The 15,953-nt window shown below is 39.0% G+C and overlaps 1 protein-coding gene across 7 annotated transcripts in view; it reads right to left on the bottom strand.

Annotated features, from left to right (window-relative positions):
* The window catches only part of ARHGEF28 (Rho guanine nucleotide exchange factor 28), a 200,970-nt gene that overhangs the window by 148,658 nt on the left and 36,359 nt on the right, over positions 1 to 15,953 (bottom strand). For all 7 annotated transcript variants that reach the window (XM_072992640.2, XM_072992643.2, XM_072992641.2 and 4 more), the window contains 2 exons: positions 8,119 to 8,260; positions 6,696 to 6,989 (listed from right to left, as the gene is read on the bottom strand). In XM_072992640.2, coding sequence (XP_072848741.2) covers positions 6,696 to 6,989; positions 8,119 to 8,260 — 436 coding nt within the window. The remainder of the gene's footprint in view (positions 1 to 6,695; positions 6,990 to 8,118; positions 8,261 to 15,953) is intronic.

The following is a 15,953-nucleotide window of genomic DNA, read 5'->3' as shown; positions in this document are numbered from 1 at the left end:
AGACATCACAAAAGGCTAACAGCTTCCAGTTTTTCCAGACTTAATCTTCCTTCCAACTACAAATGTGTTGACAGCCTTTCCCATCCACTATCGCATTTTTAATCTGAACATCAGTTAACCCCTAATCCTGTAAGACACCTATCTAATTTTAGAAATTGGGGGGGGGGGGGAAGTCTGTGCATGAAAACCCTTTCACACAAACCCAGATGTTTGTAGCTAAGTACTTTTCTTGCTTGATCTGTCATGACAAAAGGGTCAGCTGAACAGTTTACTCTGGACACCAGTGATTTTTGCATGCTGGCATCCAACCCTTATTTTGAAAGATTTATGCAGAACTTGGAATGTTAAATGTATCTGCCTAGAAAAAGATTGAGGCAGACAAAACGGAACTGAGAGACAGATTTTCAGGGATGGCCCTGCAGATATGACGGGCAGGGCGACCACCAAAGCTCTCTCCATCCAGAAGGTCCTTCCTAACTGTGGCTCTACACAGGTGCAAACCCCCACATATGATGCACAGAGACTACAATTAACAACATATTTTGCATGGCCTGTAGTTAAAGCTCAAGAAAACATGTCTATTCATTTAGTACTAATCTGGGCTACACAACAAGACATCAGTCCTCAGATCTCATAAATTTATTTGGAGGCCACTTTTCCTTGGTAAAGCCAAATTCACAGGAACTTAGAGCAACAGCAAAATTTTAAAGATCAAATATAACATTTGCAGATGAATTCAATAGCCATCACAAACCAATATTTAAATAATTATACTGTAGTACAAAACACTCCACTCATAATTACCATAACAAAAGAGCAGATGGTCTCCACTAGACTTCTTCTCTGGACCAGCACCTAAAGCTGGCCAGTAGATTACATACTCCCTATACATTGTATAACACATGGTCATAAGAGTTCCCAGGTCAGTGGCATTCTAGTCTGAGATTTAAGACCAAAATATAAGGCTGGATGATACACACACAGAGAGAGAGGAGCAAGTGGTTGGAAGCAAGGAGGTTTCTTCCAAGGATCTGTGTTACTGTTTTTTGGACTTGGCCAACAAAGAATGGCCAAAAATTGCCCAACAGTCTTGACACATTCACATTGGTACAACTGCTTCAGTATTGGCATGCCAAAAAGCCAGAGGAGGAGACTTGGGAGAAAGTCCGTGGATGCAGGTCTTTAGGATCACTTGGTTTTTCTGAGCAACAGAGATTAAAACATTTTCATGAGCCCTGATGCCTTGCCACCTGGGAGTGGGTGGAATTGTGCATCGGGCTTTAATTCCATCTCACATACAAAATCAGATTATCTCTTTCTGTAGTGCTCTTCATCCTGCAATTTATCTCTCTGGCTAGCGCATAGTAATTCTCTGAGATTTCAGCTGTCACCCTGAGATCTGGTAACTAGATGGCCAGGTGTGCAGACTTTCAGATCCTTAAAAAGATTCTACAGGTGACTACACACAGAGATGGCTTATCAGGCACCTGGCAGACCACACAGTATATGTTATTGTAGGGCATATGATCTGACATTCCTGAGGTCTCTCTAGAATCCACATCAAGCCTTTATCATCTACATTTTCCCAAGAACTACACTGTCCAAATAACATAAGGATTCCTCCTGACATACATCACGTGAGAAGAAACATCTAGTTCGTATTTTATGCTCACACAAAGTCATACAATGTGAGTTCAATACTGTTCCTGAGACTCCTTTTTCTTTTTCCCAGGACACATGTTCATACATTATGATTCAGTGCAACAGAGGGTGAGGACAGGTGCACATTTTAGGCAGAGTGATATTGGTGTGCCCTTGTAGATTTGAAAGCTCAAACTCAGAAGTTATTTTTATTAGATTAAAACAATAAAACTAGTACAATGGGCGACTTGATGGAGAAAATAAAACTGCCCCACAAAAATGGACAATAAACACATTGGACAATAATTCACAATTATCCTGTTGTAAGAAGAAATCACGATGATGCATTAATAAACACGGGAAGTTGATTCGATTTGTGATAGAAAGTCATAAAGGAAGCTGCATTTCTTGCTCAAATTCTAAGTTACAGCCTATAATTAATTTTAACATACATTACAGCACAGGAAAAAAATCAAATTTTGCAAAATTATAAAATCCTATAAAGCATTATTTAGTACTGGAGGAAACAGCATACGCCTATATTTAATTAACAAGCAATTCTAGTCACCCAGATAATTATAATATAGAGTCAGCTGGCATATTCATCTGGTTTAAAAGAACATCTTTGCAACACCGTCACTGGAGAATACAGATTACGATTTGTTCAAAAAAGCAAAGTGTGCTACTTTTATACCGCCCAGAAGGATAGAAGGCTGAGTTAACCTTGAGCCGGTTACCTGGGATTGAACCCCAGGTCATGAGCACAGTTTTGGCTGCAGTACAGCGGTTTAACCACTATGCCACGAGGCTCCTTGAAACACATCCTTTAAGAACATTCAGAGATTGGGAAAGTTACTTTTTCAGCCACTGGCCACATTGGCTGAGGAATTCTGAGAGCTGTAGTAAAACAACCACCACAACCTAACTTCCTTCAGGGTCCAAAAACATCCTTATAAACACTACACCCTTGCATCTAGATATTTTGTCTCCTCTTCCCCCTGTATTGGTGTCTTCCTGATTCATCTTGCTGGTTCACCTCTACAATGAAAGGCTACATGTACAGAAGCTTCCATATATCAGTAGTGCTCTCATATAAATATAGAGGCCACATGGTCAGAAGGCCATTTTTCTGAATGAGAAACAATTCAGTGGGTTCAATCCCCAAAGTGAAATGGATAATGAATATCTATTGCTAATACTGTATCTGATTCTCATAATCACTGAGTAGCACTGTCTTCAGAGCAAATGCAAGGATTGCATGTATGGGAACCAGGTCTGCTTCTGCCTCTGCCTCTGTGAAATAAATCCAATTACTAGAATAGATCCACAGAATCAATTCGACTTTCATAAATCTTGACTTAACAAATTCTCTTCATTACTATTTGGAACTAACAGTTGTGTTTAGTAAACCCTACAGGTTAACTAAACACAAGACTTTGAATTTAGCATTACAGGGTTACTGAACAAAAGACTTACGTAAGCAATGTTTTCTAAAGAACAGCTTGTTCACCCATGTGCTACCCTTCTACCCTTTACTCTTATCATATGACTTTCATTCTGAATTTAGCACACTTATCTTCCATTGGTATCTGCTCCATATAGGAATATTCCTTACACTGAATAACAAATTATCTTCTCTACATGCACTATAATCAAATGGTTCTCCAGAAGAAAATGGAAAACAGTTCTCCTATGGTATGTAGGATACTGTCAGATTCAAATGCAAGAGAGATAAACAAAACTTGTTTAAGTTAGGAAGGCATTGTTTGTGGGGCTCTGTAGGGAATGACCATTGAATAAAACTATAACATTCTGCAATAACGTTATACAGCAAACCCCTGTAGGTGATTTGCCTACAGCAATTCCCAAACATAGGCAACCAATGTGTTCCTGGACTGCAACTTCCAGAAACCCCAGTTAGCACAGTTGGTGGTGAAAACCTCTGGGAATTGCACTCCAAGAACACCCGGGTTACCCACAGTTAGGAACCACTGGCCTATATTTTGATCCAAGCACATGCAGTGTGCATGGTGACAGCACTTTTTCTCCAAAAGTATACAAATCAAATTTCTCTACCTGGTCCAATGTTCCCTTTGCACTTTTAACTGACAATGTAACAGTTATTGCTGCTCTTCTAGCAATGCTTTATCAAAGCACCTGACATGCAGGAATATACCTTAACTTATCATCTCTTCAGAAAAAGGATATCAGTCAAGGTTGCAAAGGTCCCAATGAAAACTCCAGTGTTTTACACCTGACCCATCAAAACAGGTTCCAACCACTTTTTTTACCTCTACCTAACAATTCCACAAATACTCATATAGGCATTCTGAACCTATAAATGCTGCAAGCCACTAAGTCAGGAGGAAATAACTTTGCTGTGGATGGGTGGAATGAGCAGGGCTGGTGTACCTGCTTACCCCTAGTTCCTTAGACCAGATCAGGGATAGGGAATGTAGGGTCCTCTAACTACTTTTAAACTGTAATTTCCCTTACACTGCAATATTGACTATGCTGCTTGAGCTGACACAGGTCACAATCCAACAATATCCAAGACCACACATTCCCCATCCCTGTACTAAATCCCTGGCTGCACAGAACCATCTATAAGTCTATAATGCCCCCATACAAGTGTAGAAGCCACACATTCAGAAATGAAAAAAGAGATAGGCTGAAAGTTTACCAAAGAGCAAGCTATTGCACATGAAGGAAGCCAGAAAGAACAAGGTTGTTTTGATGACAGCTGATGCTTCTTATTAAAACCCGCAGAAGCCAGCATGGTCTCCTGGTAGCATGCCACTACAGAAATGGTGTGGCTTACCATCCTCCCTCAACCTGTTTCCTTTCAGATATATTAAATTAAAAATCCCAATACAGAGAAGATGAAAATTATAATTCCACACATCTGAACATCATCACATTGAGAGAGTCTTCAGTCTGGAACTTCCTGGAGAAGCAGACAAGTATTTATATTCCAAACCTTTGCCATAACATGATTCAATACAAACCATAGACAAAAGAGTTAAAACTACCAGTACATAATCACTGGGAATAGTATTTAGTAAATAAGCTGTTAGCTGGCCAAAATTCCTGTATTACAGCATTCTTTTGACCCTTCCAAGACAATGGATGTCTCCTTTTGTTTACGCAATAATAATTTTTGAATAAAAAGACTTAGTCTGCTAGGAATCCAGGGGGAGACATTTTGTTACCACCATCTTCATTTTGCTTGAAGGCTACAAATTTCTTCAGTTGTTCACAAGCACTGTTTAGAAATGAAATTAAATCCATTAAGGAAACAACGATGTACGCATATTTTGATTTTTAAAAGGAAGCAAATTACAGAAGAAAATTGATAAGTTTTTTGTGATGCTCCTGTTACAACTTAATTTCCTTATGTTTTCATAGGGTAGCAGTAATATACTCAGTTGGCAGTTCAAAATCTTCCATTTCATTTCTGAAGGCTAATCTATGCTGGCATGGAAAGCAACTCTTGTTATTCAAACAAACAGCAATCAAACTGTAGAAAGGCGAAATGTGGATTTGATATTGTAACGCAAACATTAGGATTTGCTGAGAGCATATTTTATGTTCTCCTTCTACCTCCCCTTTTGTCCATTCCCCTTACCTTCTGTACCCCTTTCTCTAACCCTATCTTTAAAAAAAATTAAAAAGAAAGGAACTTTGTTATTCAGTAAATATATATTGGCCATCCTTACACAAAAGTTGCCAGAACATGTACCATGTAACTACAAGGAAGGAGTTATCCAGCTGAAAGGATAACATATTGCAAAAGACTGTATGATATATTGCAAAAGAGTATATGCTAATAAGTACTAATGATTGCTTATCAGCTTTTGATGTTTATAAGGCATTTGTTTAACTGACACCAATAGCCTGTGGTTACAATCTATGGCACACAACATGTGCTTAGTTTTTGTTTTTGTTTTTAGAGGTGAAAAAAAACCCACACAATTTGAACTTGGAGTACATGTACAGCCAGTAAAAGGAGAGGGAAGTTCTTTATAACCGGTTGCCAGAGGGAGCCTGAGGGGATCCAGGCAACATACTCCTTTAATTTCAGGTTATCAACTTAATAGTCTGGATGGATAGCTTCCTTCTCTTCCATGTTCAGCTTGTATAATTTTAAACTAATAGAGTATAACCAATGAAGACATACAAAAACAAATTAATAAAGACCAAGAAAACACGAAACACAACATCCAGAAAGCTATTGTGGTCACATAATGAGAAATGGACTGTTAAAAAACAAAGACAAAATATTCCAAAGTCAATATAGCCAAAATCATGATGTCATCCAACTTCCAGAAGGAGATGAAGAAGAAGAAGAAAAGAAAGAACAGAGCACACAAATGCTGCGCATTTCCAATGCTATGTCCTCACAAGAGAACACAATAGTAGCTTAAGAGCTGGCAACCAGCAGCAATCCGCCCTGTTTTCAAAGAAGCTCTGCAGGTAATCAGTTCAGAACTCAAGCAAGAACAACCAGCCTGTCTTCCAGAAGCCCCTGGGGCAGGAGGAAGAGGGAGCAGGAGGAACAGCAAAAGGAGAGACTGTGAGGGCCCAACTACATGGAGGGGTTGTCACTGGAGTTTTCTATAGCTCGCCCCAAACCTGCTTCTGCTGCTAAAATCATTGTTGTTCTTCACACAAGGCCGTGCACTACAAGAGTCTACACCACACCTGAAATTGCTGTAATTTTCAGGAATGCCGGCTTCCACAGAAGGCAGCTCAAAATTAGCACACACCTTCAGATGTGTGCTAAAGTAGAAATTAAAAGAGTTACTTTTTTATTATTACAGTTCTAAGAATCCTCCAATTTCTATGGCCACTGACCATGCTAGCTACAGAAGTTCTGGGTATGGCTGTTCAAGAAAATAATTGTTCCAAGCTCTGAGGAAAAGCTTCCAACCCCTCCTGTACTGACTGCCCCAAACCAGTTCTTGAACTTATTACTGTTTACACAAAGCAAACAAGTCAGAATCTGGTAAAGAAATCAGCACAATTCAGGTAAAACAGGGAGAAATTCTTACCATCTTCTGAACAATTCCCAGTAATGTTCCAAGCTGGTGGTCTCTCTCCATAGACCATTGCTAGCATAACATCACAATCCACTGACTGAAAATCTTCAGCTGTTAAACCGAACCTACTGAGAATCATGTCATGACTGGAAGAAGTGAGGCAATCCATTTGGCTCACCAGAAAACATGCTAATTCACGAGCTGTGTCCTGTTTGTATGTGACAGATGAGGAGCCCAGAGTTACTAATATATCTTCCTTTGTGTACATGAATGCTGAGACAGAAACATCTTCTTGTTTTCCATGAGCTGTAAAAGGGATAGAAAAGATTAGGCTTACACCTGGGGTAAGCAAATCACATACATGGGCCCCATCCTGTTTTGCAGCTCCCAGAGAACCCTACCTGAATTCAGCAGTGTGCTTAAAATCATCTGGTTTTGCTTAACACAATGCATAGCCTTGTATGGATGTACAGGGTTATAGGGGTGACAAGAGAGGCCATGCCAGTGGGAAGTCCAACAATGTCCAGACACCCAAGAATGGGAACCATCGTTCTAAACAATAGATCTGGCATAAAACATCAACGGAATTTAATAGAGAGTCAGAGGAAGGCTGCAGAAATTCTTGTTGAAAATTCCCTCATTCACCAAATTCCCTGGGTGATTTGCAGCTAGTTTCTATCTATCTACCCAATAAGGGTGCCATTAGAGAGGTAGCCATAGGATTCTGCCTCTAAATGAAGTCCTGCCTCACCTTCCAGGTTTCCAAGAACCTTTTAAGTTTCACAATTTATTGATTGTCTCTGACAAAGAATAAGCACACTGCACTATGGAAGCAACTAGATAGGGCTCATCCACACAATGGTGATGTCTCCTGTTTTTCTGGGGTTGTCCTACTAACTTTGTTGCAGATTTGAACAGATCATCCCACCACTGGCATCCACCCACATTGAATGTATGTTTTGCTAAATGTACTGGGATTCATTTTGTTCTGGTATCACCTGTCTGCACACATCCAGAATTGCTCCGTGACATCTCATTCCTAGCACAGATTGCCCTCATCATTTATGGGGTATGGAGGGGTGAAGAAAGACTGGTAGACAAATGCCCATGAGGAAATGTCATCAAATAACACCCACCCACACCTGGAGGGTGCAGATCAGCACAGAATAAATACATTACTGGGTCTACATAAGCAAATTCTGCAGTGCAGCAAAGCAGGGCAAAGCAAAACAAAAACACAACATTACCTGGCAGCTGTGGTATAAAAAAAGAAAACTGGCAAGCAAGAATCTTTGTCCCACTTTGACTCAGTTGACACTCATTTCAGCCTTGTATGGTATGTATACCAGCAGACAGTACCAGTATGAAGGGTACAAGGAAAGTTAAACAAATGCTTAGAGTGGATTGGCAACATTCATATGATTATGACACTTACCTGGAACAACAGATTGTAGAGTGTTATCAGCAATATGTTTGGCAAGAACCATATGCCTCTGTGTGGAGCCATCGTACACAAAGTAAAATTCAGCATCGTCTGGGAGAATTCTGTCAAATTTTCCATACACACTAACTTGCCCCTGGAAAATGAACACAACTGTGTTGAGTCATATCATGGAGTAGAATTTTGGTTTTCTTCTGACACTGTATTCCTGACAGATAGTTGCCTATGACTACAAAGAAAAATGTGCTTGAGCCATAGAGCAATAATAACTTATCAAGCCAGCACTAACATCCAAAGCACACTGTGCTGTTCTTCCATCTTATCCTCCTTTATGACATTTCTGTAGAAAGAAAGAAAAAAGTAAACTTGAGAAAATATGGGGTGTGTGTGTTTATGTATGGAAGCCAACAGCATCTGGATCCCAAAGCACCCAAAGAAGAGGCAACATATACAAGGTGATAACCAGAGATTGGAAATATGAGTTACAGTACTGTATAAGAAACACTACTGCCTATAACTAGTGCTTCAGATCGGGAGCGTAGTAACAAAGGGATAATGATGTTTCATTTCAAAAAATAATGCAACTACAATAACTGAAGCCACATTATTTGTGTAATGAACAGCACTTTGTAATTATTTTGAAAGCTACTTTCCAGAGGCATTTTGACAAGAATCTTCCTAGTTTTATACCATTCTCTTTTATACCATCAAATACACCCCCCCAACAGAAAATAATGGAAAAATAATACAGTTTAAACTCAGTGAGTTGTTTTTCTCAGCAATTTAATACAGGCGTGCCCCACTTAACGATTGCCCCGCATTACGATGAATCCGCTTTATGCCGATGTTTTTTGCAATCGCAATTGCAAAACGATAGTCTAAATGGGGGAATTTCGCTTAGCGATGATTGGTTCCCTGCTTCGGGAACTGATTTTCGCTTTACGATGATAAAAAACAGCTGATCGTCGGGTTTTCAAAATGGCCGCCGGGTGCTTAAAATGGCTCCCTGCTGTGCTTAGGGACGGATTCCTCACTATACAGGCACAGAAAATGGCCGCCGTATGGAGGATCTTCACTGGACGGTGAGTTTTTACCCCATTGGAACGCATTGAACGGTTTTCAATGTCTTTCAATGGGCTTTTTAATTTCACTTTACAATGTTTTCGCTTAACAGCGATTTTCCTGGAACGCATTATCATCGTTAAGCGAGGCACCACTGTAAATAAAAGAACATAAATAAATTTTCTGTGCTCTGGAGGTAACACGTATTGGGCATGATTGAGACAGTCCTGCCCATAAATCAAACTACCTACTCAACCAGACTGTGTCAATGTTATATAACAATTGCACCTAGATTGTCATTGCAGTTCAGTGAAGAATTTTAAAATGTTAACCATATATAAATAATCAGGTAGGCTTAATAAATAAATCCATCTAGCAATCAGTTATGAGCCTGTCTACTTTAATCCTTTATAATATCAGATATATAAGAATTATTCCAAATAGCATCGTGTCACTTTAAACAGTTTGTTAGAAAGATAAGATCAGTTTACTGCTTCTATATTGACACTGTCAACTTTAAGATAGTTCTAAAAATATCAACCCACACACTTTCTAAGCAACTAAAATTAACAAGCCAAGGCAAGTCTGCCACGCAACATTACAAAGGCTTTTTCCTATTTACAGTTGCAGCCAGAAAACAATAACAGAAAATCTGACATATTTCCTTTAAGTAAAGAACAGCTTGCTTCATTTAGTGTTGCTAGTTGCTAGAGTTATATAATAACCATCAGTCAGAATTGTCCCGACCATGACTGAAGCAGCTTGATATACAAATTGCATAAAGAGTTGACAAGGTTTTTACAGTTCAAAATAACACTTTAACACATCTGTGTCGAGCGAAGGGAACAAGTAATCTATCAGAGGCCACACACCAGCACTAGACAGGGCTAAAGCTGTTCCACACTCTTTCCTCTCAGGATAATACCGACCATACACTTTCTTTACCTCTCTTTAAAAAAGAAATCTCTAGACACACAGACAGAATCTGAGACTGTGATGATCTTAGGAGGGAGAGAGAAAACAGATATCAAGGCTGTGAAGATTTTAAGGGTATTACCATTTCATGACTTCTCTCCCTCTCTCTTTCACATCATTTCTATCCACTCGTTTACACATGTACCATACGGGCATTTTTATGTTAGAGAAGGCCAGTGTACGGTGTGGATGTGAAAGAAGGGATTGATACATATAGTCATGCATACAACTTCACCAGCAAGGTATCTTTTGATACAATTCCAGGCGAAATCTGTGCAATTTCAGGCGAAATGTGCAGTTCCAGGCGAAATCTGTGCTTTCAAAGTGGGGAGAGGGGGCTGTTGTTACATCCAGGTAGGGACTGAAAGTGTGACATTGCCACAGATGGCCATGAGATACATAAAATGCAACCACAACCTAGGGGAAGGTAACAAAACAAGTATTTAATAAAGTGGCTCTGATTTTGGTGACCACCTGCTCAGGCAAAACAGCAAGTTACGCCCTGGTCCTAACAGGCTGTAGTCCTATCACAACACAGAGAACTGAATACAACAACACTGCCTCATGGATGCACAAGGGATACAGGTCCATTCTTTTAGAGGTCCAGAAACTGTAGCTGGGTCTTTTTGTTGGGACAAATTAAACATCACATAACTAAAACATCACATAATAGCAAGGATGTTTTCATCAGGCTAGAAGGAGAGAAAAGCAGTGAGGGATGGGCACTCAAAGAGAGAAAAAGTTGGCATGCTATTAAAACCATTAAATCAGGTTGTGGCAATGTAAGGTGGAATGCTGGAGAAGTTGCGCAAACTGAAATTGGATTAGCCTATACTAAATGCTTAGATTTCAGTTTCCATCTATGACTGCCGGGGGGGAAAACAATGATGACTAAGCCCCTATTTACATGGAATATAAAACCCAGCTATTACTCAGAGCTGTTTCCAGTGCCAGCTAGAGTATATATTGCTATATGTGTTGAGCAGTACTGTCTGGACTCAATTTATACATCAAGTCTAAACCACTTCTTCCTTATTTCTCCCAGCAAAAATCAGCTAAAAATGCACAATCTCGTAATTGCACTAAGAATTACCCTGTCATCTTATAAATATGTTTAAGGAATGAAGGAAGAGTTCCAGAAACTACGCTTTCTATTGTCATAGTACTTTATTATTATTATTATTATTATTATTATTATTATTATTATTATTATTATTATTATTATTATTATTATTATTATTATTATTATTATTATTATTATTATTATTACTACTACTACTACTACTACTACTACTACTACTACTACTACTACTACTACTCTGCAGAAGATCTTAAGAGCCAGGGAAGCTCATATGGGGTGATACAGTACAGTGGTGCCTTGACTTATGACCGTCCTGACTTGCAACCAATTTGAGCTATGACCAGCTCCAGGTGCAAAATTTTGCTTTGACTTGCGACCGGAGCTTTGAGATACGATCAGGAAAAAGGTGCGGAATTTAAACTGCTAACTGTTGATCAGCAAAGCGGCTGCTTCTCTGTAGCTCCTTCGCCCCAACGATTAGACAGTGTGTGTTCAGAGAGAGGCTTTGGAGACAGAGTAAGGACTGTTGTGGAAGGTGGGGCAGCGAGGGGGGGGAGAAGAGATGGAGATTCCATTGTAGCCACTTTGTCGATTTCATGCCTGGGGTCTGTCTCCTCCACGGATCCCCTCAGAGAGGATGTCTGCTTATTTACCCAGGAGGGCAGAGTTGATAGCACGCTACTGGGGTTTACTTTGCTTTCCTGGAGTTTATTGTAAAAAGGGTAACGTTTTTCGGATCCATCACGTGCCCCTGACAGGTCCCGCCTATTGAGAAAGCCAGAGCATCCAAATGGAGAGGACAATGGAGCTCTTAATAGAAACAGGCACATAATTGTGCAGAATGCCTGCAACCTAGGAGGATTATTTTATTTTATTTTATTTTTGGGTGGTTTTGTTGTTGTTTTACACATTCTGTTCTTTTCGGAGATGGGGTGTTGGTGTTTGTGTGTGTGCATGCGCATGACACCTGCAGGGGGCGTGGAGTGGAAGAAGAGAGGTTTTTGGAGGCAAGCAGGAAAGGATCGGGGGGGGGGGGACAATTTCATGTCCTCTCTACCTCAGTGGCAGCCGCGAATGAAATTGACCGGACCCATCAGAAATTTGCCCTACTCCACTGTGGGGCGCAGGGGGAGATGGTAAGTCAAAGAGGTGACCGTGATCACAGCAAAAGAAAAGAAAAGAAATGGCCTGTGATTTGGAAATGAATAAGAAGAGTGGGAGGTGTCGGAGTTATTGGCAGGGGAGATCCGTGGATATGTGTGTGAAGTGACATGCAGAGGAAGGCAGACATATGGCAAACCTTTTCCTGCTGGAATGTTTTTTTTTTCTGGCCAGATCACGTTTCTGATGGGTCTTGCAGTGTGCTTTTTAAAGTCCCTGCTGGAATGGTTTTTTTCCCAGCCAGAATGGATTAATCGTGTTTCAGTGTATTCCTATGTGAAATGGTGCTTTGAGTTACGACCAACTTGAGTTACAACCATCATTCCAAAACGGATTAAGTTGCTCACAACTCAAAGGCACCACTGTACTTTTAAGTGGCTTATCCACCATAACACTGTTTAAACCCTTACCACATTCTTTTGGGCTGTTTTCCGCTCATTGTTACGATTTTCTACCTCTGCTATGCTATAGAAAGAACTGAGGAGGAACTTTGTATATCAAAGTCTAGGTCATGCAACTCCTACCTTTTGTGGGTAGTGAGGGGAGTTAACTCATTTGTGGATATCTTCATCACAGTCCAGAAGGACTAGTTGCTATTTGTGGTCCCCAAGTTACCCTTTCTCCCCTCTGCTTTAGACAGTCCAGTTAAGTAATGGCAGTGTATATGTGAATAATGTCTTTTATTATAGTGTGGCCTCAGTAATCCGAAGGTTCTGGATATAGATTCTGAAGAAAATAATATTTCTATGTTACCATGTCATGCTGTTTGTGTAACTTCTCTTTTCATCCCATCTTGAACTATTGTTGTCCTGTATATTGTTGAAAAATTGTTAATATATATTTTGAATTGTTTTTATCTTGTATGTTGTGAGCCGCCCAGAGTAGACTATGTCTAGACGGGGGCATGTAAGTACAATCAATCAATCAATCAATCAATCAATCCATCCATCCATCCATCCATCCATCCATCCATCCATCCATCCATCCATCCATCCATCCATTCATCCATCCATCCATCCATCCATCCATCCATCCATCCATCCATCCATCCATCCATCCATCCATCCATACATACATACATACATACATACATACATACATACATACATACATACATACATACATACTGCTGCTGCTACTACTACAACATCATTATGTAATTAAAACTCAAGTGCAGAAATAGAGGGAAGTAGCAGCCAAAACTTATAACACATACTTCGAGCCTAAGGACATGCAAAATGGTCAAAATCTTAGACTGAGTTTCTATCATTATGCTGGCATCATGTTACTGGATCTTTCCTTTTTATTCAAATTTGGTCTTGCGATCTTAAAGTTTGTTTTCTGGCTAGGCATGATGGAGGAACAGGATGCAGGTGAATTAATTGATAATGAATCAGACTAAACTCAGGAAATGCTTACAGACAATCCCTACAAACTAGGGCAATAGTAATGAAGGGTCATAACCATGTTAAGGGTTTTTGTGATCTCTTTCTGAGTTTTTCAGTGTACCAAAAAACCAGGCTGCAATAGTTAGAAAGGGGTTGTACCAACAGCATTTTGTTTTTTTTTACTTCCAAGCTCTTGTTATAGCTAGTGGGGAATACAAGTGGAAATGAACCAGTTTGGAAGAGCTAAGCTCTAAGGCAGGCAGGCAGATGAAAAAGTGAAGCAAACAATGAACAACTGCACCACTTTATTTACCAAAATTAATGCACTACTTTTTAAAAAAATGTTCCATGGCCTAGCTACAGTGTTGCCATCATTTTCTAGAAAGAGGGACATTAGACACTGGTATAAACATATATTCATATGAAATTATTATATGAAAAAGTAACTAAAAACCAACTTGTTAATAAGGCATATTGTAGTGAATTACATGTTTAATACCAAATAATGAATAATAGCACAAAGTTACTTTCCAAAAGTAATTAATGCATTGGTGTTAAGAAATAATGTTTCATGCCCTGGGTACAGTGTTGATATCGTTTTCTGGAAACAGGAAAATCAGACACCTTAACAGAATTGTCTCAAACATCAGCAAAGATGGAATAGAAATAGGGCACTATCTAAAAGCTCAATATGCATTTCACAGAGATACAAAACATTCACAAAATCGATACTTTTGAATATTGCTCCAAACAAAGTTTGAGATACGATTTTGCTTTTGTTTCTGGTTTATGTTTTTTTTACTACAAGTTCCTATAAATGGCCTAGAGTGTGTTTTCCCATGAGTGATGAAATAAATGTATGTGTCCACTTTAAACATTAGACTTTTACAAATAAACATTGCATCAGAAGCATAACCAGAAATGCTGCAGTCAGGGAGGGAAAACACTGTAAGTCAAAACAAAACAGCAAAAACCTAAATTAACATGCTTTTAGTCGCCTCTGACTCATGGCAACCCTATAAATGAGTGATCTCCAAAATGTGATCAATTTGGATGTTTACGTAAAAGCTTTCAATTTCATCTTCTTCAGCATCTGTAGTTGGGAGCACAGATTTGAATGATGGTTATGTTGATAGGTTTTCCCCAGGGTTTGACTGATAGTATTTGGTCAGACCTTCTGTTATAGCCCCTAACTTGCCTGTGCTACATCTTGCCTCAGTATTAGAACATTTCTTCTGAATTTGCCATTTCCAGAATAGAACACATTGTGGTTGTTTGACTGAAAAAACCCTGTTCCACTCCACTTTAGTTCACTGACTCCAAGCACCAAGCACTGCAATGTTTATATATTCCATTTCTTGCTCTTCACTTTCCCATTCGTCTTGATTCATACTTCTCACATTTCATGTTCCAACTGTATGTGCTATGAAGCATCGGTCTTCCCTTTTAGTTCTGTGCACATCAGCCACTAGACATCCTTTCTACTTTAATCTTTTTCTGTCATTATCAATAGAGCTATTTGTACATGCCCTTTGCTTTTCCCCAGTCGCTGACTGAGTGTTTTCTGATGTAGAAGTCTCATCTACCAGCACTATCTCTTGTTTCACTTTGGACTGTCTCATTATAGGGTTTTCTTTTTAAAAAATAAATATTTTATTCATTTTTCAATCTATCTACATTCAATTTGTGCTTTTTAAACATTGTGTTACATGGGTTCCTTATAATTATTTGTTTTTTGCATCTTGGTGTCTTCTTAGTTGTCCTTCAAAATCTATACATTTTTTAAACATTCAAACCATTTGTGCGTGTATTTTAGTATACAATATTGTCTACTATCATAATATTGCTCTTATAGTATACAATGTTCTCAAAATCCTCTAATAACATACCTTATAAAAGTAACACCGGTTCCAAATTTATATAATTTTGAGGTAATTTAACTGACAAACTTTGTATTTTATACCAGTAATAACTGAATAGGTTCCTAACACATAATAGATGTTATCTAAAGCATTTTATACAGATTTTCTTTATATACTTTTTAAATCATTTCTATTTCCACATTTTCTATTATGTCTATATCAATATTATATCTAATGTATGTTCTATTTGTTTTACCTCAGCCTCATATCTAGCTTCAATCTACCTTAAGAACCACCATG

Source organism: Pogona vitticeps, chromosome 2, assembly GCF_051106095.1.
Source record: "Pogona vitticeps strain Pit_001003342236 chromosome 2, PviZW2.1, whole genome shotgun sequence".
Taxonomy (NCBI): domain Eukaryota; kingdom Metazoa; phylum Chordata; class Lepidosauria; order Squamata; family Agamidae; genus Pogona; species Pogona vitticeps.
Note: the sequence above shows the minus strand (reverse complement) of the source record. Positions and strands in the feature narration are given on the sequence as shown.